Raw genomic sequence first — 24142 nt, 5'->3', positions numbered from 1 at the left:
CTCTTTGTGCTATTAGCCAACCTTGAACTGGGTTAAAGGTGAATGAGGGCCGAGCGTGGTGGCTCACGCCTGTAATCCCAGCACTTTGGGAGGCTGAGGCGGGTGGATCATTAGGTCAAGAGATCAAGACCATCCTGGCCAACATGGTGAAACCCTGTCTCTACTTAAAAAATACAAAAATTATCTGGTTGTAGTGGCACGTGGAGAATTGCTTGAACCCGGGAGGCGAAGGTTGCAGTGAGCCGAGATTGCACCACTGCACTCCAGCCAGGTGCCTGGCAACAGAACAAGACTCCGTCTCAAAAAAAAAAAAAACAAAAAAACAAAAGATGAATGAAGAGAAACGGTACCAATCAGGAGTAATTAAATAATCCTTTGAGCTCTCTCTAGAAAGGTTTCTCCATCCCCTAATTCGCCAGGAATCCTATAGTAGCCTGGCATAACAGAGCTGAAAAGAGGGCATTTCCTGGTACAAAAATCTTTTTTTTTTTTTTTTTTTTGAGATGGAGTTTCGCTCTTGTTACCCAGGCTGGAGTGCAATGGCGCGATCTCGGCTCACCGCAACCTCCGCCTCCTGGGTTCAGGCAATTCTCCTGCCTCAGCCTCCTGAGTAGCTGGGATTATAGGCACACGCCACCATGCCCAGCTAATTTTTTGTATTTTTAGTAGAGACGGGGTTTCACCATGTTGACCAGGTTGGTCTCGATCTCTCAACCTTGTGATCCACCCACCTCGACCTCCCAAAGTGCTGGGATTACAGGCTTGAGCCACCACGCCCGGCCACAAAAATCTTTAAGCTTGATTTAGTTATACCCAGTCACACCAGTTTACCTGTGACATCCCATTGGTGACGGCAGGTCTCAACACAGATTTGTTCTGTCGACTGATACATGGGCAGTTTGCTTTAATTCCCCACTTGCCCCGGGCAGCATGTACCATGTCTCCAATATTGTAAAGAGCTGGGAAAAAAGGTAACAATAAAAATAACACCAGAATACTCGTATATGCCACATATTGTGCTAAGAGTCTTCTTTACATCATCTTTCTCAATCCTTGCCACATTTCAATAAGGTAGCTCTTCCTTTTTTTTGAGATGAAGTCTCTCTCTGTCACCCAGGCTGGAGTACAGTGGCACGGATCTTGGCTCACTGCAACCTCCACCTCCTGGGTTCAAGCAATTCTCCTGTCTCAGCCTCCTGAGTAAGTGGGACTACACGCTATTGCCACCAGGCCCTGCTAATTTTTTTGTATTTTTAGTGGAGATGGGGTTTCGCCCTGTTAGCCAGGATGGTCTCGATATTCTGACCTTGTGATCCGCCCACCTTGGCCTCCCAAAGTGCTGGGATTACAGGTGTGAGCCACCATGCTCAGCCAGGTAGCTGCTTTTATCTTCAATTTCTGATGATCAAACTGAGACTGAGAGAAGTTAGGTCATTTGCTCAAGTACAGAAAGCTGGTAAATGGAAGCACTTAAACACTTTAGTCTAGGTATATCTACCCCTAAAGTTCTGTTACTTTTAAGCACTAAGCTACACTCCTTTCCCTTGTCTAGTAAACATTAACATGGAGTCCTCCAGGAGAAACTCTAGGGGTAGATTCTTTAGTGTTCAAGAGTGTAAACATTTTAGTTGGAGTTTTACAAATCTAAAACCAGAAGTCCTTCTGAAAGCCTAGGCAATGGCTTTTTCATTCTGGCTTCCCAAAGTGCTGGAATTACAGGTATGAGTCACTGTGCCCAACCTGAGGTATAATTTATAAAGAATAAATTTCAGCCAACCACAGGAATGTGAAATGATATCTGGAAACAAAATTAGTTCCTCTGATCAGAAATGGGGAGTAGAGTATGCAGTGGCCACATGCACACTAAAATACATTGAAAGATCAAAATTTGGCTGAGCACGGTTGCTCATGCCTTTACTCCCAGCACTGGGAAGTCAAGGAGGGAGATCTCTTGAGGCCAGGAATTCAAACTGCAGAAAGCTATGATCACAGCACTGCACTCCAGTCTGGATGACAGAGCAGACCATGTCTCTTACAAAAACAATAATAATAAAGATCCAAATTCTCAGAGAAATCTGATATGATGCTTAAAAGAAAAAATCAGGCAAAGATAAAACATTTCAAAATTTTTATGTTGTATGGCTATCTCAACTAAAAACATTTCTTCCACCAAATCTAAAAAAGGAATTTCCTTACCTGTGCCAGGAATAATTTGTGTGGGCATGAGATTCTCTGGTTCGTGGGACTGTCCCTTTGCACACTTCAACCAGGAGAAAACTTCTTCATCACCCATCTCTTCCGTCTCTGAAATAGAAATGATTGATTTTACTTATTTTATAAGGGTCACAAAATGGATCCTTCTGAGTGGGAGTTTCAGAACCCCGAAGGCCAAATAGCTAACCTAAAAAAACAAAAAGCCCCGGCTTTACTGAGATTTTATTTATTTACTTATTATTTTTTCTTTTTTTGAGTCCTTCCAGCTTATCTCTACTGCATTTATTTACTTATTTTTGAGACAAAGTCTGGCTCTATCATCCACGCTGGAGACTAGTGGCTTGATCTTGGCTCACTGAAACCTCCGCCTCTCTGGCTTAAGCCATCCTCCCACCCTAGCCTGCAGAGTAGCTGGGACTTCAGGAGTGTACCATCACCTCTGAGTAATTTTTGTATTTTTTTGTAGAGATGGGAGTTTTGTCATGTTGCCCAGGCTGTTCTCGAACTCCTGGGCTCAAGTTCCTCGTCCTGCCTTGGCTTCCCAAAGTGCTGGGATTATAGGCATGAGTCACTGTGCCCAACCTGAGGTATAATTTATAGTGTTTACCTTAGTGAGGTAACTGCAATTTAAAGTGTTTACCTTAGTGAGTTTAGAGAAACTGAATGAACAACTACCACAATCACAACACAGAACCTTTCTATTCCATCTCCAAAAGTTCTCTCAGGCTCTTTGCAGTCAATTCTCTTTCCTCAAGCCCTGGCCATCAGTGATCAACTTTATAATACTAGACGCATGTAGGATGCAGTCATTTGTGTTGGGTTTCCTTCACTTAGCATAATGCTTTTGAGACTCATCTATATTGTTGTATTAGTAATTCATTCCTTTTTATAGCTGAGTAGTATTCCATGGTATGAATGTACCATGACTTGTTTATCTACTCATCAGCTGGTGAACATTTGGACTGTTTCCAATTTTTGGCTATCGTAAATAAAGCTGCTATACGGCTGGATGCAGTGGCTCACGCCTGTAATCCCAAGACTTTGGGAGGCTGAGGTGGGTCCAGGAACTTGAGCCTAGGAGTTTAAGACCGGCCTGGACAACATGGCGAAACACTGTCTCTACAAAAAAAAATAAAAAACAAACACACAACAAAACTCAGCTGAGTGTGGTGGTGCATGCCTGTGGTCCCAGCTACTTGAGAGGCTGAGGTAGGAGGAATGTTTCAGCCTGGGAGGCAGAGGCTGGAGTGAGCAGAGATTGCTCCATTGTGCTCCAGCCTGTGCAACAGAGAGATCCTGTCTCAAAAACAAACAAACAAATAAAGCAGATATAAACATTCATGGTCTTTTTGTGGAAATGTTTTCATTTCTCTTGTAAATACCTAGCAGTGGAATGCCACGTCATATGGTAAATTTTAGTTTTATAACTTTGTAAGAAATGACCTTATTGCTTTCTGAAGTGATGGTACCAATCTGCATTCCTACCAGCAATATTTAAGAGATCTACTTCCTCCACATCCTTGATAATACTTGATACTGTCAGTTTTAAAAGTTTTAGCCATTTGGCCGGGCGCAGTGGCTCAAGCCTGTAATCCCAGCACTTTGGGAGGCCGAGGCGGGTGGATCACGAGGTCAAGAGATCGAGACCATCCTGGTCAACATGGTGAAAACCTGTCTCTACTAAAAATACAAAAAATTAGCTGGGCATGGTGGCGCATGCCTGTAATCCCAGCTACTCAGGAGGCTGAGGCAGGAGAATTGCCTGAACCCAGGAGGCAGAGGTTGCGGTGAGCCGAGATCACGCCATTGCACTCCAGCCTGGGTAACAAGAGCGAAACTAAGTCTCAAATTAAAAAAAAAAAAAAATTTTAGCCATTCTAGTAGACATAACGATTTCTCATTATGGTTTTAACTTGTATTTCCCCAATGAATCATTTATTCCACATGCTTATCTACCATTGATCTATCTTTTCTGATGAGGTATCTGTTCAAATCTTTTTAAAACCAGCTTGGGCTGGCATGGTGGTTCACACCTGTAGTTCCCCAGCACTTCTGGAGGCCAAGGTGGAAGAATTTCTTGAGCATAAGAGTTAAAGACCAGCATGGGCAACACAGTGAGACCCCATTTCTACAAAACCAAACCAAAACAGAACAACAATAATAAAAGTATGGGCTCATTTGCCCAGGCTGGTGTCAAAATCCTGCTGGCCTCTAAAGATCCTTCTGTCTTATCCTCCTAAGTAGCTGGGATTATAGGTGTGCATCACTATGCACAGTAGCTTTTCATTTTCTCTTTTTTTTGGAGACAGGGTCTCACTCTATCACCCAGACTGGAGTGCAACGGCACAATCACAGCTCACTGCAGCCTCAACCTCCCAGGGTTAAATGATTCTCCCACCTCAGCCTCCTGAGTAGCTGGGACCACAGGTGCAAGCCACCACATCTCACTAACTTAAATTTTTTTTTTTTTTTTTTTTTTTTTGTAGAGATGAGGTCTCTCTATGTTGCCTAGGCTGGTCTTGAACTCCTGGGGTCAAGCAATCCCACTGCCTTGGCCTTCGAAAATGCTCAGATTACAAGTATGAGCCACCGTGCCTGGGCTATTTTCATTTTCATTTTTTTTCAGTTGGAGTCTTGCTCTTTTGCCCAGGCTGAAGTGCAGTGGTGCCATCTCGGCTCACTGCAACCTCTGCCTCCCAGATTCAAGCGTTTCTCCTGCCTCAGCCTCCTTAGTAGCTGCGATTACAGGTGGACACCACCATGCTCAGCTAATTTTTGAATTTTTTTTTTCTTTTTTTTGAGACGGAGTTTCACTCGTTACCCAGGCTGGAGTGCAATGGCGCGATCTCGGCTCACCGCAACCTCCGCCTCCTGGGTTCAGGCAATTCTCCTGCCTCAGCCTCCCAAGAAGCTGGGATTACAGGCACATGCCACCATGCCCAGCTGATTTTTTGTATTTTTAGTAGAGACGGGGTTTCACCATGTTCACCAGAATGGTCTTGATCTCTTGACCTTGTGATCCGCCTGCCTCGGCCTCCCAAAGTGCTGGAATTACAGGCGTGAGCCACCGCGCCTGGCCCATTTTTGTATTTTTAGTAGAGACAGGGTTTCACCATGTCGGTCAGGCTGGTCTCAAACTCCTGACTTCGTGATCCACGCGCCTCAGCCTCCTAAAATGCTGGGATTACAGGCGTAAGCCACTGTGCCCAGCCTATTTTCATTTTCTTAACAGTGTCTTTTTTTTTGGATGGAATCTCGCTCTGTCACCCAGGCTGGAATGCAGTGGCACAATCTTGGCTCACTGTACCCTCCGCCTCCAGGGTTCAAGTGATCCTCCTGCCTCAGCCTCCCGAGCAGCTGGGATTACAGGCGCCTGCCACCATGCCTGGCCAATTTTTTGTATTTTTAATAGAGACAGGGTTTCACCATGTTGGCCAGGCTGGTCTCGAACTCCTAACCTCAGGTGATCCACTCGCCCTGGCCTCCCAAAGTGCTGGGATTACAGGTGTGAGCCACCACACCCAGTTTAATATAAAAGTTTAAAACTTTACCTTTTCAGAAGACATGTTAAGGCTGGGCATGGTGACTCATGCCTGTAATCTCAGAACTTTGGGAGGCGGAGGTGGGTGGATCAGCTGAGGTCAGAAGTTCGAGACCAGCCTGGCCAACATGGTGAAAACCTGCCTCTACTAAAAATACAAAAAAATTGGCCAGGCATGGTGGTGGGTGCCTGTAATCCCAGCTGCTTGGGAGGCTGAGGCAGGAGAATCACTTGAACCCAGGAGGTGGAAGTTGCAGTGAGCTGAGCTCATGCCACTGCACTCCAGCCTGGGTGACAAAGATAGACTCTGTCTCAAAAAAAAAAAAAAAAATTATTGGCATAATAATGTTCATAATTTTACTTATTTTAATGTCTAAAATATCTATATTGAGGTTCTTGCATTCTTTTTATTATTATTATTATTTTTTTTTTTAGACAGAGTTTCACTCTTGTTACCCAGGCTGGAGTGCAATGGCGCGATCTCAGCTCACCGCAACCTCCGCCTCCTGGGTTCAGGTAATTCTCCTGCCTCAGCCTCCTGAGTAGCTGGGATTACAGGCACGTACCACCATGCCCAGCTGATTTTTGTATTTTCAGTAGAGACGGGGTTTCACCATGTTGACCAGGATGGTCTCGATCTCTTGACCTCGTGATCCACCTGCCTTGGCCTCCCAAAGTGCTGGGATTACAGGTGTGAACCACCGCGCCTAGCCTTATTATTATTTTAAAGAGATAGGGTCTCACTATGTTCCTCCGCTGGCCTCAAACTCCTGGGCTAAAGTAATCCTCCCACCTAAGACTCTCAAGTAGATGAGATTATAGGCACATGCCACTGTGCCTGCGTCTCTCATTGGTAAACTACACCTTCTCTTTTTTATCATGTAGGCAGAAGCTTAGTAAATATAAAATATCTCTTTTCTCATTTATAATTTTTTAAAAAAGTTAATTGTTTAACTTTTCTTTTTTTGAGACGGGGTTACACTCTGTCACCCAGGCTGGAGTGCAGTGATACACTCACAGCTCACTGCAGCCTCAACCTTCTGAGTTTAAATGATCCTCCCCCATTAGCCACCAAGCAGTTGGAACCACAGGTGCATGCCACCAAGCCGAGCTAATTTTTAAATTTTTTGTAGACATGGAAGTCTTGCTCTGTTGCCCAGGCTGGTCTTGAACTCCTGGATTCAAGTAACCCCCACCTTGACCTCTCAAAGTATTGGGATTACAGGCATGAGGCACTGAACCCGGCTAGTCCCATTTCTTTTTGGTTTCACTTTTCCTGTCTTCTTTTGAATTATTGTATATTTTTTGTGATTTGATTTTGCTTTCTATTTTGGACTTATTACCTATATGTCTTTGTTTTTAAGTGGTTGCTTTATCATTTTCAGTATTAATCTTTAACTTTGATCAGTCTATCTTCAAATATTAATTTCACTTTACATTTAGTGTAAGATCCTTACAAAACTATACTTCCATTTTCCCTCTTTTCCTCTGTGCTACTATTATATATTTGAATTTTACATATATTATAAACCCCACAATACATTGTTGCTACTTTTGCCTTTTATTTTTTTTGAGACTGAGTCTCACTCACTCTGTCGCCAGGCTGGAGTGCAGTGGCGCAATCTCGGCTCACTGTAACCTCTGCCTTCCGAGGTCAAGTGATTCTCCTGTCTCAGCCTCCCGGGGTAGCTGGGACTACAGGCATGTGCCACCACACCCAGCTAATTTTTTATATTTTAGTAGAGATGGGGTTTCACCATGTTAGCTGGGTGGTCTTGATCTCCTGACCTCTGATCTGCCTGCCTTGGCCTCCCAAAGTGCTGGGATTACAGGCGTGAGCCACCACACCCGGCTTATTTTTGCTTTTAAACAATTAACTGTTAAAAAGATTATAGATAAGAAAAAGATCTTTTCTATTTACTCATATATACCATGTAGGATGTTCTTCATTACTTTGTATAAGTTCTTATTTCCATATCACATCATTTTCTTCTGCCTGAATAATTACCTTTAACTTTAGTATGTTGTGGATCTGCTGGTGGTGCATTCTATTAGCTTTTCTTGGTCTGAGAACAGATGATAGAATGGTCACTCATTGTTTTTTCTTTTTCTTTTTCTTTTTTTAAGACAGAGTCTCACTCTGTTGCCTAGGCTAGAGTGCAGTAGAGTGATCACTGCAGCATGTCAACCTCCCAGGCTCAAGTGATCCTCCCACCTCAACCTCCCAAGTAGCTGGGACCACAGGCATGTGCCACCATGCCTGTAATCCCAGCACTTTGGGAGGCTGAGGTGGGTGAATCACCTGAGGTCAGGAGTTTGAGACCAGCCTGACCAATATGGCAAAACCCTGTCTTTACTAAACATGCACACACACAAAAATTGCAGGGCATAGCAGCACAAGCCTGTAATCCCAACTACTTGGAGGGGCTGCCTGGCCTAAATTTGGAAATTTTTTGATTTTATTTAAATATTTTTTCTGACTCTGTTCTTCCACTCTTTCTTTCTGAAAGAAAGGTTTGGTAAACCGCCTGATATTTCCTGCAGCTTTATAAGGCATTCTTTAATGAATAAATGGAGGTCATTTTTCTCTGTTCTTTGTTTTACATACTGTCTTTTATCATGTCTGCAAATTCACTTTTTTTTCTTCTACAGTATCTAATCTGCTGTTAATCTCATCTGGTATAACATTTGAGATATTTTTCATCTCTAGATGTTCTCATTTGGGCCTTGATGTATCTTCTTTTCTCTCCTCATCACATCATATTTTTCTTTAAGTTCTTTTTTTTTTTTTTTTTTTTTTTTTTGAGATGGAGTTTTGCTCTTGTTACCCAGGCTGGAGTGCAATGGCGCAATCTCGGCTCACCGCAACCTCCGCCTCCCGGGTTCAGGCAATTCTCCTGCCTCAGCCTCCTGAGTAGCTGGGATTACAGGCATGCGCCACCATGCCCAGCTAATTTTTGTATTTTTAGTAGAGATGGGGTTTCACCGTGTTGACCAGGATGGTCTCGATCTGTTGACCTCGTGATCCACCCGCCTCAGCCTCCCAAAGTGCTGGGATTACAGGCGTGAGCCACCGCGCCCGGTCTTTCTTTAAGTTCTTAATCATATTTATAAGATGTCTAATAGCTACATTAAAGTTTTCCTTCTTCTTTTTTTTTTTTTTTTTGGTTGAGATGGGGCATTATATTGCCCAGCCTGGAATTGAACTCCTAGGCTTAAGAGATCCTCCTGATCCAGTCTCCCAAAGTGCTGGAACTACAAGTCTAAGCCATCATACCTGGCTTAAGGTTTTCTTTTTTTTTTTTTTCAGACGGAGTTCACTCTTGTTGCCCAGGCTGGAGTCCAATGGTATGATCTTGGCTCACTGCAACCTCTGCCTCCCCAGTTCATCAAGTGATTCTCCTGGCTCAGCCTCCTGAGTAGCTGGGATTACAGGCAACCACCACGAAAGGCTAATTTTTTGTATTTTTCATGGAGACAGGGTTTCACCATGTTGGCTACGCTGGTCTTGAACTGCTGACCTCAGGTGATCTACCCCACTTTGGCCTCCCAAAGGGCTGGGATTATAAGCGTGAGCCACTGTGCCCGGCTGGTTCTTTTACATTCTATTACCATTGTCACTCTGGGTTTTTTTTCCTATTGACTGATTACCCCTCCTCAGCTTACTGGTCCTGTAAGTCAGTATTTCTGCACACTTGATAATTACTGATTAAACACAGAGCTTTGTGATTTATATTTCTGGGTAATGGGTTTTGTTTGAAGGGTGCTCCTTTAAATTATTCCTTTAAAGGGTATTTGGTGTTAGTGTAGTACACAATTAAGTAACTTGCTGATCTGTTTGATTCTTCCAAGGCTTGCTTTATACTTTGTTATGGAGGCTCCAGAACAGTTTTTATTCTGAGACTAAATTAGTCCCACTACTCTTCATACTGGCTGGTGGGAATACAAATCGTGAGTTTTGTGAATTACTCTGTCAACTGCTTTCTGAAGGTTCTATCTTGGGTTTTGAGGAGTTTCATCTTATTCATGCACAGATCACTATATAGGCAAAAACTGAGGGGCTCTCTCTGTAGATCTCTGTGCAGTTCTGGTCTTTTCAGCACTTTGCCTTATTCTTCTCAGACGGTCATCTCTGTCTCTCGTCAATAAGGTTGCCAGTTCCTGTCTGGTTCTCTTTCCTTTGCTACAGCCTAGAAACTGCCTAGCCAGGGCAATTGTAGGGATCACCTTGTTTTTTTCCCTTCTCTCAGAGATAACAGTCCCTTGTTTCCTGTTGTTCAATGTTGTGAAAACTGTGGTTTCATAGATTTTATCTGGTTATCTCATTGTTTATGGCAGGAGGGCAATTCCTGTGGCAGTTAATCTTCCAGGGCAGGAGTAGAATACTCTAGCAGCTAACATTTATGGAATACCTGGTGGGTGTCAGGTCCTATTCTAACTACTTTACATACAACATCTTATTCAAATCAACAAAGCTGTGAGGGAAGTACTGGTATCTTTGTTTTATAGATAAGAAAACTGAGGCGCTGGCCGGGCGCGCGGTGGCTCAAGCCTGTAATCCCAGCACTTTGGGAGGCCGAGGCGGGTGGATCACGAGGTCGAGAGATCGAGACCATCCTGGTCAACATGGTGAAACCCCGTCTCTACTAAAAATACAAAAAACTAGCTGGGCGTGGTGGCGCGTGCCTGTAATCCCAGCTACTTAGGAGGCTGAGGCAGGAGACTTGCCTGAGCCCAGGAGGCGGAGGTTGCGGTGAGCCGAGACCGCGCCATTGCACTCCAGCCTGGGTAACAAGAGCGAAACTCCGTCTCAAAAAAAAAAAAAAAAAAAAAAAAAAAAGAAAACTGAGGCGCTGCAGGATTAACTAACTAGCCCAAGATACAATAGTTGGTACAGTAAGATGTAGAAGTGTCACATCACAGTAGCCTAAACTAAACCACTGGTATAATGGTTATATTGTACCTCTGAAGAGGGAAGAAGAAAAAAGTCAAGAGGCAAGGAGGGTTTTTGGCATGTAATAAGATAAAGCAAGAGCCAAGGGCAGTAAATAATTTAAATAGATAGTTTTCCCAAGAATATAAACAAATGGCTAGGCACAGTGACTCACACCTACAATCCTAGCAGTTTGGGAGGCCAAGGCAGGAGGATCACATGAGCCTGGGAATGACCAGACTTGACAATGTAGTGAGACTCCATCTCTACCAAAAAAAAAAAAAAAAAAAATTAGCCGGGCATGGTAGCACACGCCTGTAGCCCTGGCTGTGTAGGACGCTTAGGTGGGACGACTGCTTGGGCCCAGGAGGTTGAGGAGCCATGACCGTGCCACTGCACTCCAGTCTGAGTGACAAAGTGAGACCCTCTATCAAAAAAAAAAAAAAAAAAAAAAAAGCACATGAAAAGATACTAAACATCATTAGTCACCGGGGAAAAGCAAATCAAATCGACACAATGAGATACTACTTCACAGCCACTGTGATGGCCATAACAAAAAAGACAAAGGACAAGTGTTGGTAAGAATGTGGAAAAATTCCCATACACATTGCTGGTGGGATTGTAAAATAGGGCAGCTACTTTAGAATATAGTCTGGCAGTTCCTCAAAAGGTTAAAAGTAGAACTGTCAAATGACCTAGCCAATTCCACTCCTGCGTATATAAATACTCAAGAGAAATGCAACCATAAGTTCACACACAAAAAAGTGAACACAAATATTCACAGTAACACTATTCCTAATAGCCAAATGCAGAGACAACCCAAAAGTTCAACTGGTGAATAAACAAAACGTAGTAAATCCAAAAAGGAGTATTATTTGGCAATACAAAGGAATGAATGATTTATATGTGTTAAAACACAGATGAAACTTTAAAATATTACACTAAGTGAAAAGAGCTAGTCATGGAAGGCATAACAAAGTGTAAAGCAAACCCTAGAAGAATCAGATTGTTCAGCAAGTTACTTAGCTATGCACTAGACACAATAGTGATGATTCTTCTGTTTTTTTTTTTTTTTTTTGAGATGAAGTTTCACTCTGTTGCCCAGGCTGGAGTGCAGCAGCATCATCTCAGCTCACTGCAAACTCTGTCTCACAGATTCAAGTGATTCTTCTGCCTCAGCCTCTCAAGTAGCTGGGATTACAGGCATGCACCACTATGCCTGTCTAATTTTTGTATTTTTAGTAGAGACAGTGTTTCACCATGTTGGCCAGGCTGGTCTCGAACTCCTGACCTCAAGTGATCTGCCAACCTTGGCCTTCTAAAGTGCTGGGATTACAGGCTATGAGCCACTGCACCCAGCTGATTCTATTTTTTACGATATATCTACAGAGACAAAAAGCAGACTACCTGTTAAAATAGCACTTTAGTGGCCAGGTCAGGTGGCTCCTGCCTATATCCCCAGCACTTTGGGAGGCCGAGGCAGGTGGATCACCTGAGGTCAGAGTTCAAGACTAGCCTGGCCAACATGGGGAAACCCTGTCTCTAAAATACAAAAAAATCACCCGGGCGTGCATGCCTGTAATCCCAGCTACTCGGGAGGCTGAGGCAGGAGAATTGCTTGAATCTGGGAGGTGGAAGTTTTTTAAAATAACATCTTTATTGAGAATATAAACAAAGATCTTGGCTGTGAGCTGAGATTGTGCCATTGCACTTCAGCCTGGACAACAAGAGCGAAACTCCTGTGTAAAAACAAAACAAAACAAAACAAAACATATATAGCATTAGTCTAAAAAAAGAGAAAAAAGCAAAAAAAGATACTAGTGGATGCCAACGGCTGAGGAGGAATGGGGAGTGACTGCTAATAGGTATGGGTTGTCAGGTGGGGTGTGGATGAGGAAAATACAATTAGATAATGGTGATGGTTGCAAAACCTTGTAGACTTACTTTATTTAATTAATTGATTTATTTTTAGATAGGTCTTGCTCTGTTGCCCAGCCTGGAGTGCAGTGACGTGATCATAGCTCACTATAACCTCAAACTCTGAGCTCAAGTGATCCTCCTGTCTCAGTCACCTGAGTAGCTATGACTACAAGCATGTGCCACCACATCTAGCTAATTTTATTTTTTTAGAGCTGGGGACTTGCTGTGTTGCTCAGGCTGGTCTCAAACCCCTGGCCTCAAGTGATACTCCTGTCTCGGCCTCTCAAAGTGTGGGAATTACAGGTATGAGCCACCACACTAAGCCTTGTACATGTTAAAAGGGGTGAATTTTATGGCATGTGAATTTTATCTCAATAAAGATGTTATTTAAAAAAAAATAAAAAACAGAAATACAAGCACGGTGGCTCACACCTGTGATTTCCAGCAGACTACTTGTTAAACCTGCATTCATTGTGAAAGGTTGAGGAGAATCACTTGAGCCTAGGAGGTCAAGGGTGCAGTAAGCCGTGACTGCACTGCTGCACTCCAACCTGGACGACAGAGTGAGAAACTGCCTAAGAACAAAAAACAAAAAAACCCACAAGGGAAAATTAAGAATAATCCCTCCTGTCTTGTTTCAACCTTCCTACTTATTTGCCATTTTAAGGTCTTACAATACAACAAAGTTGAATGAAGCCAAGTAGCTAAAGAGAGGCATACGCCCATTTCTGCCTCAATTTTCAAGTCCTACAACTCCATGGACATACCTAGAGCTGCACAGGACAATGTTTACTTACCACTGCGAGGCCGGCTTTTCCTGAGCCGGTAACAGTCAAGGCAGACCCCAAATCCACATTTACGACAAACCCAGTGGATGTTGAAAAGAGTTGTTTCACACACATCACACATCTCCCGTACACCTCGCACAGCTCGCTTCCATGCCACTTTCTCTGGTGGAAAGAGGAAGCACAATTGGCATTGACTATCCTGACCGATAGCAAAAGATCCCAGACCCACTGATCCCTACTCAAGCTATTTTATTCAGCAATAAAACTCAAAGATTCATGAAGTTTGTGTTTCTATAATTGTAAGAGAAACTAAATAGAAGAAATTTCTAGTATTTCTGAACAAACTGACTGTACAACTTATTTATAATATAATGATATTTCAAGGGCTCATGGTAATACCAGGATATAACCTACTGTCAAAAAGGAATTAATGCCACATGTTGTCACTTAAGGAACTGTAAGATTTTTAATTGGTGGAATTTAAAAATAAGAGGATACCTCTCTTGAAATTTAGGATATAATTTCACAGTATAATTTTCCTTAGTTTGGAAAATAGGGCTCAGTGTCTTACAGACATGGAAATAATTGAAATGTATGAATAATGTGGGTTCTAGGTGTGAAACATGGCATAGTAGCACACCACTTATTCACAAACCATAGAGCTTTTAAATACAAATTGGCTCAAAGCAAACTGAAAATATTCAGAGTGAAGCAAATCCAAATGGGAATTTAAATGGATGTTATGGCAGCTGTGCTACAAAAATGAAAGGCAAGCAGAGGAGTTTTTGGTTTGTTAATTGCCAAAGACTGAAAGAATGAGGTCTGCTGGATATAGTTAAGGTCTCAACTACAGGTTGCTATAAAGAGAAGTGTTATCAGTCTTAATTCATTCACAGAAAATGCCATCTGCCACTGTCTCCAATCCTCCCTTTAAGTGAAAGAAAATAAAAGTTTTTCACTGGGAGCACCTGGAAGACAAGTGAGAAAGTGACTTACGGTGTGGCTCCACCATCATCATGGCCTCCTTCTCAGACATTACGAGCTGACAGAACTGGTCCCCAACATTGGCCAGGATGTATTTTGACGTCTCTAGATCTATTCCTTCTGCTAAGGAGGAAGAGGGAATCCACAGGTTCATGGCATCAGGGTCACTTTGCTGGGGGCTTAGAAACCCCTCCACACGGAGTACCCCCTTTCGAGTGAAGATCAACCTGAGACATGATCAGATACATGGTAAATAGCAGTAGCACGCAAACTAACACATACCCAAACTCCTAGAACCTAAACAGAAGTAAAATGAGACAACAGGAATCAGACTAAGAATTTTCACCACAGTTGATCAAAACAGTATGCATTCTCTGCTAATAGTAAAGCTTGTTAACTAACAATTAGTAGGTCTAGATTCTTTAAAAAGCTGTCCCAGAGTTGCTCTCAGTTTTTCCATCCATCACGCCTAGCCAACACAGAGCCACTTTCATCATAATACTTTATTTTCTGGAGACTAAGTCGTGCTCTGTTGCCCAGGCTGGAATACAGTGGTGTGATCAAAGCTCACTGCAGCCTTGACCTTCTGGGTTCAAACAACCCTGCCACCTCAGCCTCCCAAGTAGCTGGGACTACAGGCACATGCCACCAGATCCAACTAATTGTTTATTTTTTAAAACTGTTTGGGACAGGTGTGGTGGCTCACGCCTGTAATCCCAGCACTTTGGGAGGCCGAGGCGGGTGGATCATGAGATCGAGACCATCCGGGTCAACATGGTGAAACCCCGTCTCTACTAAAAGTGCAAAAAATTAGCTGGGCATGGTGGCACGTGCCTGTAATCCCAGCTACTCAGGAGGCTGAGGCAGGAGAATTGCCTGAGCCCAGGAGGCGGAGGTTGCGGTGAGCCGAGATCGCGCCATTGCACTCCAGCCTGGGTAACAAGGGCGAAACTCTGTCTCAAAAAAAAAAAATAAATTAATTAATTAAATTAAATTAAATTAAATTAAAAAAGCAATCCACCCGTCTTGACCTCCTAAAGTGTTGGGATTGCAAGCATAAGCCACTGTGCCTGGCCTTGTAACACTTTAAATTCATGTCTACCCACCTCAGCTGAGTCCTTAATATTGCCTGATGGTCACAATAGTTTCTTGGTACACTCCCTCTCCTAGATGCCTATTTTCATACCTTCCTTCTATTCATACCTCCAATATTACTTCCCCAGTTAGGACCTTGCTTTCTATCCCACTGAGAAAACAGGGGCCAGAAGACAACTTTCACAAGCTCCCACCATGACACTACCACACTTCCCTGCAACTTGGCCCACGTATTCCATATGATTTCCTGATGCTCTGAACTAGCAAAGGCCATCCAGCTATATCCTATCACTTTTCCCCAACTCGAGGACATTTCTCCACTAAATCTCTCCTCTCTTTTCAACATCATCTGTTTTCTTCTCTATCAGATCACTCTTGCCAGCATCTAAATTTGCTCTAATTTCTACCACAAAAATTCTCTCAAGCCACACCTTCCTTCATTTATCTGTTGTTAGAGCAAAGTCCCTTGAAAGAGTTGTCTATACTCATTGTCATACGTTCCTCTCCCTTTTATTTTCTCCCTTACAATCAGGCACTTCCCCTACCAATCTACCAAAACTATTTTGATAAGGTAATTCCACCTTACTAAATCAGTCACTTCTAGTCCTTATGTAACACGACCTGTCAGCAACATTTTTACTTTTTTATTAAAAATTGTTTTGTGCTGGGTGTGGCAGCTCACACCTGTAATCCCAGAACTTTGGGAGGCTGAGGCAGGCAGATCACCTCAGATTACCTCAGAAGTTTGAGACCAGCCTGGCCAACATGGTGAAAACCCGTCTCTACCAAAAATATAAAAAATTAGCCAAGCATGGTGCCAGGTGCCTGTATTCCCAGCTCCTCAGGATGCTGAGGCAAGAGAATTGCTTGAACCCAAGAGGCAGGTGTTGCAGTAAGCCAAGACTGTGCCACTGCACTCCAGCCTGGGCAACAGAACAAGACTCTGTCTCAAAAAATAAAAATAAAAAAAAAATTATTATTATTATTTTTTGTAGAGACAGGGTCTCACTATGTTGTTCAGGGTGGTCTCAAACTGCTGGCCTCAAGTGATCTTCCAACCTTAGCCTCCCAAAGTCCTGGGATCACAAGTCTAAGCTACCACCCCCATCCAAGTCAGCAACATTTGACACAGTTCATTATTCCTTCCTGGAAATACTTTCTTTAGTGTCTTCTGAGATACCTCACTACCTAGTTTTCCTACTACTTCAGTGGCTGTTCTTTCTCGGTCTCCTTTACTAGTTGCTTCCAACTTCACCACCTCTAAACATTGGAGAGTACCAGAATTCAGTCCTTAGACTGCTCTTATTCTTTATCTATGCTCTGATCTCACTCAGACTGACAGCTTTAAAGAGCTGGTGATTTCCAAATTTATATATCCAGGTGGGACCCCTTCCTTTAACTCTAGAGCTATATCTCCAGCTGCCTTCTCAATATTTCCCTTTGACAGTCTAACAGGCATCTCCAATTTAACATGGCCAAGTTAAAACTCCCCATATTCCTCCCAAACTTGCTTTTCCCTGAAGAATCTCTTTATCGGTAAATGGCAATCTCATTCTTCCTGTTTTTAGGACAAAAGACATAGATAGAATCAGACACAGAATCATCCCTAAGTCCTTTCTTTCATACTCCACATCTAATTCATCAGAAAATTATGTGTGCTCTATCTTCAACCACTTATCATCTCCATCACTGTCTCCCTGGTCCAAGCCCCATCATCTCTCACCTGGGTAATTCAAACAGCCTCCTAACTTCTCTGCTTCTGCCCTTACCTCTACATAACCTATTCTCAAGAAAGTAGCCAAAGTGGCCTTTTAAAACATTAATCAGTGTCACTCATCAGCTCAGGGCCTCCAATGACTTCTCATCAGAGTAAAAACCAAGGCCTTTAGAATAGCCCTGTAAAATCCATCATTAACTCAACTCCTTTTCCTTCTTTGCGTATTCCATTTTAACAACCTAACTTTATGAACACACCAGAAATATTCCAGCTTTGGGATGCTTGCACATGTCTGGAATTCTTGTTACAGTGTGGTGTATTGCTTCACCTCCTACAGGCTGTTCCTCAACTCTCACTTTCTCAGATCATCCTGTTTAAAACTGTAGCCTCTCTAGGCTCCCCACACTGTAGTCCCTTTGCTTTCTTTATTTTTCTCTTAGTCATTATAAGCTGACACATCATTTATTATTTTTTTTCTTTTAGGGAGAGTCTCACTTTGCTGCCAAGACTGGAGTGCAGTGGTATGATTAGGGCTCATTGTAGCCTCGACCTCATGGGTTCGACCTCAGCCTCCTGAGTAGCCAGGATTACAGGTGTATGCCACCACACCCGGCTAGTTTTTAAGATTTTTTGTAGAGACAAGGCCTCACTATGTTGCCCATGCTGGTCTCAAGTGATCCTCCTGCTTTGGCCTCCCAAAGTGCTGGAATTATAGGTGGGTAATCATGTGTGGCCTTTTTTCTGTATTTAGTGTCTGCCTCCCCAAACCTTCTGAGGGCTGAAATTTGCTGAATCCTCAATGGCCAGAACAAGGGTTGGCACACATTAAATGCTCAATAAACATTTGCTAAGTGAATCCATATCATAATGACAAACCATTTGGATTTACTTTAAAATTTAAAGATTCTTTTTTCTTTTTAAATTAAATTTTTTATTTTTTCTAGAGATGGGGTTTCACTGTGTTGGCCAGGCTGGTCTTGAACTCCTGACCTCATGATGCACCTGCCTCGGCCTCCTAAAGCTCTGGGATTACAAGTGTGAGCCACTGCACCCAGCCTGAAAATTAAAGATTCCTGAAAGGTCATTCAGAAGGAACTCCCCTTCTAAATTTATCAAGCAGAAGAAAAGTGACTAAAGAGCTGTTGTTGGGTAAAAGCAGAGGATATTCCCAGATTTTCATCGGTTATATCTATTTCAAAGATGCTTCACATTATCTTCAAATCTTATTTCCCCTTCTTTTTTTTTTTTTTTTTTTTTTTTTTTGAGACGGAGTTTCGCTCTTGTTTTCCCAGGCTGGAGTGCAATGGCGCGATCTCGGCTCACCGCAACCTCCGCCTTCTGGGTTCAGGCAATTCTCCTGCCTCAGCCTCCTGAGTAGCTGGGATTACAGGCACGCGCCACCATGCCCAGCTGATTTTTGTATTTTTAGTGGAGACGGGGTTTCACCATGTTGACCAGGATGGTCTCGATCTCTTGTCTTCGTGATCCACATGCCTCGGCCTCCCAAAGTGCTGGGATTACAGGCTTGAGCCACCGCGCTCGGCCTCTCCCTTTCTTTTTAACATGACTCAAGTTATTCTAGAACTGGAGGAATAAGCAGTCAGGGAGATCCATAATATGAAATACAGTCCTTCTGCTTATAACAGTGGTTTCAAATAGAACCAACACAAGTTAGGAATAACTCAGGGAATAGCACAGCGCTGCAGCTTAGACTGCTCAACTTCAATTCTCCAAGGACAAAACCACATGTCATTTTACAATCCAATCAACTAAGTGACTACTATGCCAGGGCCTCTTCACAGACGCTGAGAGCAAAGAAGTAAGGAAAGCAAAGACCAAGATGATGAAACATGTTTATAGACTCAGAGAAAGAGTGGAAGTTATGTGTCACTAATGAAAACTGGCAAAGGAGGAAAATAGGAGTTTGGGTACCTCCGGAAGTGAAAGAAGCGGCAGGCTACAGTAGAATCATCTTGCTCTTGTTCCTTAAACTTCCGGTACCGCTCCAGGCGGCATTCACGACACTTATGCAGATGAGGTGCCACGTTGATGCATGACCCATCCTGAAGGAAGGGCTCTCCAGACTGCTTCAGCTTCTTCACTTTACTTACATCTTTCAGCACTGACTGGCCAACTGTGGCAAGGGGGAGAGAAGAAAAGTTTGTCGTGAGGTGTTAATAGGAACCAGCAGCATGATTCTTTTGGGGACAGACATTTGTCCTGACCTGGGTTGCTACTCCTTTCCCTGCTTGGGCATGTACCCATTATGTCCATCCTTGACAGAAATGGAAAGCAGGGAGCAAAGAGGCTACCACTGGGAGCTAAGAACCATGCAGAACTTGTGGGACATGCCCCACTATGGTGAAACAATTTTGAATATGGGTGTGAAAAACACAAGAAGGCAGAATGTAGCTATCACTTGCCTCTAGCCTCTCACGATATGGCTGTTCTGTTAAATCAGGACCTCTTGAACCTCCACAACATACCAATTCCTAATGAAAACAGCCATGTTTACCGCAAGACTTTGTTTTACACACTTCTGAACTATAAACTCACACCACAGAAGTTAATAGATTTTGATAGGGCTGTTAAAATCCTTATGTATGTTTCAGAGAAGAGCAAACTGAGGAGTGATTCTCTCTGCTTCAAGTCTACAAATGTCTGCTACATGGGAATGGATACCAGCTCCCAGTAACCCCCTGAAGTAAAGAGGATGGGCCAAGGTGAAGTAAAAAGGGATGAGACAAACGCAAAGAAATACTTCCTGACCAAAAATAACCGACTGCCAAGGAAGATCAAGAGTCCTCCTTTGGGAGATTATCATTATATGGGACAGATACCCCTCCTACAGTGCTGGTTTAGGTACAATCCTGCCCTGAACCAGGTCTAACTAGGGGCCCCTGGCAGGTCCTCTTGGTTCTGTCATTCTATGAGATTACAGAACTTTCCATCAAAGTGAGGGCCTCTGCTGCAAAAGAGCACAACAGGCATTTGAGCCCAGTGCCAGAGCAAAGCCCAAATATAGCCCCAGCAGGATCACCTTTCAGGGGGGCGGTCCGAGGCCGGCCCTTGGGGGCCTGCTTCCCTTTGCTTTTGCCCAGCAACAGCTCAGCACTGCGCTCCCCATTGGGGCCCAGCTTCCCCATCAGGTGCTCTGGAATCCCCTTCAGACCAGTCTTAGCCTGCAGCTGCTCCTCAGAGTCACTCAAATCTGACAGGTCACTGTTGGTGCTGGAGTCCGAGTCCTGTCTGCAAGCCAAGCTTCGCTCATCCAGTGAGAACCTTTTCACAGCTTCAAAAGGAGCTTTGTTCTCCTGTGAAAAATCTGCCGGGGAGGGCAGAAAGCCGCCTGAGTGCCTGCCAAAGACGTTACTAAAGGTTTTGAGGAGGGGATTGTCCTGCTGCCCAGGCCCCACATTTGGCCTCTCCTCTGTGGGGCTGGAGGAGAGAGTTGGCATCTCAATGGGCTGAGTGAGGCTGCTGGTGGGAGAGCTGGAGCGTCCATTCCCCATGGCAGAGAGGCTTGGGCCCCCAGTAGTAAGAGCTGAGCCCAGAACACCAGATACTAGCTTGGAGGAGTCAGTTGAAATGAAGAGAGGTTTCTTCTTTGCTAAAGATGCTGAATCTGCAGAGGAGTGAGACTCGGGCCAGCCTGGTGCCACCTTGGAGGTGACAGTGGTAGCAGAAGAGGAGCTACCTGATGCCTGAGATGCAAAGCTGCTGAAAGGGTTATGTTCAACTTTCTCCACAAATGCCAGGAAAGGATTAGAAGGCTCTTCTCGGGACAATTTGGGGGGCTGTAAAAATAGATTTTCATGATTCTCTGGGGTACGGGTATTTAGGAGGCTCCGTGGGAAGGCTGGAGTGAGGGTGGGCATGGACTCTGCAGGCACTTTCCGGTCCACAGAGCTGCCAGCCTTAGAGCCTGGCTTAGTGTCTGCTCCAAGAACGGATCTGCCTTTACACAGGCCTGAGCTCAGGCTCTCAAGGCTTTGTTTGAATGAGTCCCGACTAGAGGAATCATCAGCCAAACTCTCTGAAACAGTAGTGAAGTAGTTACTGGTAGGTAAAGTTTGGGACATGCATTGAAAAAACAAGTTTTTGGAGAGATCAGTGTCTTTCTGAGACTCTTGTGCAGAGCTACAGCCAAAAGAGAAGCCCAAAGATTTGTTCTCTGTGGCTAGAACCCCATTAGACTGGCTCCTTCCACTTCCAAAAGTTAAAGGTTGCGACGAACTAGGGAGAGGTGCTCCAAATCCAGAAGAGGCCAGGATAGAATTTCTTGAATTCTGAAATGAAGATAGCCTGAGTTAGTGATGTTGACTCCTCATGACAATCGAATGATCTCTTTCTTGAACCTCACTATCAACACATCATTTCTTGGGGGCTAATCAACTTTTCTTTTACAATTCCATGGATATGCTCTTGTAACTGGAATTCACCAGCAGTGGAGAAGAAATCTGTCACAGACTACAAACTGAGCACATCTTTAGCAAGGTGAGCCAGAGACAGCAGGATGTCATTCATCCTGCCATTCCTTTGGTTGCCACCCAATTGGTTATTACAGTGCTAGCAGGCCATGTAAGCTTCTTAGCAGCTATTTGGAAGTAGAGAGGCTCCTCTAAGGAATTGGAGAAAAGGGTTCCTGAACAGACATCAGCTTTTACAGTGACCCCTATAATATTAACATATTTCAATTACCTTGGGAGCTATTGTTAAAGTTTTGATTTATTTAGGCTACTATAAAATTGCCCATTTTACAAAAAGTGACTTTAATTCCAGGACAAGCCCACTGTACATTTAAGAAAAGTATTATCCTTATTAATCTGAAAGTCCACAACACGGACCCTTTTGGATTTTGACATCTATTTATGGGTTCAAGTCAACCTAAAAGTTGAATATCTACTTCAATTAAGGTTAAGACATGCCGGGCGCGGTGGCTCAAGCCTGTAATCCCAGCACTTTGGGAGGCTGAGGAGGGTGGATCACGAGGTCAAGAGATCGAGACCATCCTGGTCAACATGGTGAAACCCCGTCTCTACTAAAAATACAAAAAATTAGCTGGGCATGGTGGCACGTGCCTGTAATCCCAGCTACTCAGGAGGCTGAGGCAGGAGAATTGCCTACACCCAGGAGGCGGAGGTTGCAGTGAGCCGAGATTGCGCCATTGCACTCCAGCCTGGGTAACAAGAGCGAAACGCCGTCTCAAAAAAAACAAAAACAACAACAACAACAACAAAAAAAACACAAAAGGTTAAGACATAAAGACACTAAATAAAAGTAAGCAAGCTATTTACTATGACCTTTTGTTATAATTAGAATCTAATAAGAATCCAAAGAGGGAAAACATATATACTAATAATAATCCAAACACAAGCCTTCAGTATAACTGAAGAATGAAATAATAAAACACTCTCTTTTCCTTCTTTTACCATGAAAATGTTAATTTCTGCTTGTGGATGACTGTATGTATAAAGAAGAACGGAAACACTTTCCTATATATCAGTGTACCCATATACAGATGAGAGAGACAGAGAGACGGAGAGAAAGAGAAAGAGAGAGAGAGAAAGAGAGAGACAGGGAAGAGACCCATAGGTAGGTATGAGCCCTATTAGTATTTATTAATTTAATAAAACTCATATCCAAGTACTTGACTTGCAAACCATAGACTACTTCCAAGTAGTAGAGGATGATATACCTTAATATTCACTTTATTTATTTTTATTTTTTGAGACAGAGTCTCGTTCTGTCTCCCAGGCAGAATGCAGTAGCACGATCTCGGCTCACTGCAACCTCCGCCTCCTGGGTTCCAGCAATTCTCCTGCCTCAGCCTCTTCAGTAGCTGGGATTACAGATGTGTGCCACCACACCTGGCTAATTTGTTTTTGTATTTTGAGTAGAGATGCCGTTTCATCATTTTAGCCAGTATGGTCTCAAACACCTAACCTTGTGATCTGCCCGCCTCAGCCTCCCAAGAAGTGCTGGGATTACAGGTGTGAGCCCCACTCCTGGCCAATATTCACTTTAAAACACTGGAGATAAAAATTATTCCATTACCACTTAATGGATATGGAGTTTTCCTTTTGGAGTGATAAATTTCTGGACCTAGACAGTGATCATAGTTTCACAACACAGTAAATGTACTAAATGCCGCAGAATTGTACATTTGAAAACGGTAAGTTTTACATTAAGTTTATTTTACTACAATTTTTTAAAAAGTGATTCCAGATAAACAAAAGGGCTATTCTCTTAAAAAGGAGGAGAGAGTTTTAATTAAGCTATTCTTTAAATATGCAAGAGGTGTTAACAATCAGGCTTTCCTTAAGGGCAGCATAGAGACCTAAGAACCAAGCAGGCCACCTATGCTTGCCTCCAACTGACACCTGCTAGAGAGACTACTTCAGGGCATTCTAGAGTTAAAAAATTAAAGCTTATTTTCTATTTTCTTCCTACTAACCTGTAAGCATTGACTTAAACTGCCTCCCCACAATAGAGGAGAAGAGAACAGACACAGCCCTGAGGTGCTGCTGTTGCTTCACAGGCAGTATTTGGCCAGGAGCCTTGACACCTGCATGACTGCAAGGAACTAGCATGGGTAGCTCATGTTTCACTCCTAAAGTTACCCTTTAAAAATAAATACACAGATGAATGAAAAATAATTTGGACAGTCTTTCATTTTCCTTCAAATGATTAAATTCCAAATCCTTTTCTTACAAGAAAGTAATGAGAAACTGATCTCAACCCAGTTTTTAGGGCAAGAAGTTTCCTGTTGGCTCTGTCTTTATTTTAGATTAGGCACTGTAATGAAAACATTCATTTCTACCCATTTATTTATTTATTTATTTAGATGGAGTGGTGCTCTGTCACCCAGGCTGGAGTCCAGCTGGTGAGATCTCAGCTCACTGCAATCTACGCCTTTCAGGTTCAGGTGATTCTCTTGCCTCAGCCTC

The 24142-nt window shown here is 43.3% G+C and overlaps 1 protein-coding gene across 2 annotated transcripts in view; it reads right to left on the bottom strand.

Moving 5' to 3' along the window:
• The window catches only part of KDM3B (lysine demethylase 3B), an 85428-nt gene that overhangs the window by 21605 nt on the left and 39681 nt on the right, over positions 1 to 24142 (bottom strand). For both annotated transcript variants that reach the window (XM_039472120.2, XM_039472121.2), the window contains 6 exons: positions 20233 to 21481; positions 19125 to 19326; positions 14393 to 14607; positions 13406 to 13558; positions 2197 to 2304; positions 832 to 959 (listed from right to left, as the gene is read on the bottom strand). In XM_039472120.2, coding sequence (XP_039328054.1) covers positions 832 to 959; positions 2197 to 2304; positions 13406 to 13558; positions 14393 to 14607; positions 19125 to 19326; positions 20233 to 21481 — 2055 coding nt within the window. The remainder of the gene's footprint in view (positions 1 to 831; positions 960 to 2196; positions 2305 to 13405; positions 13559 to 14392; positions 14608 to 19124; positions 19327 to 20232; positions 21482 to 24142) is intronic.

This window comes from Saimiri boliviensis, chromosome 1, assembly GCF_048565385.1.
Source record: "Saimiri boliviensis isolate mSaiBol1 chromosome 1, mSaiBol1.pri, whole genome shotgun sequence".
In the NCBI taxonomy this organism is placed as follows: domain Eukaryota; kingdom Metazoa; phylum Chordata; class Mammalia; order Primates; family Cebidae; genus Saimiri; species Saimiri boliviensis.
This window is presented reverse-complemented; position numbering and strand designations above follow the sequence as displayed.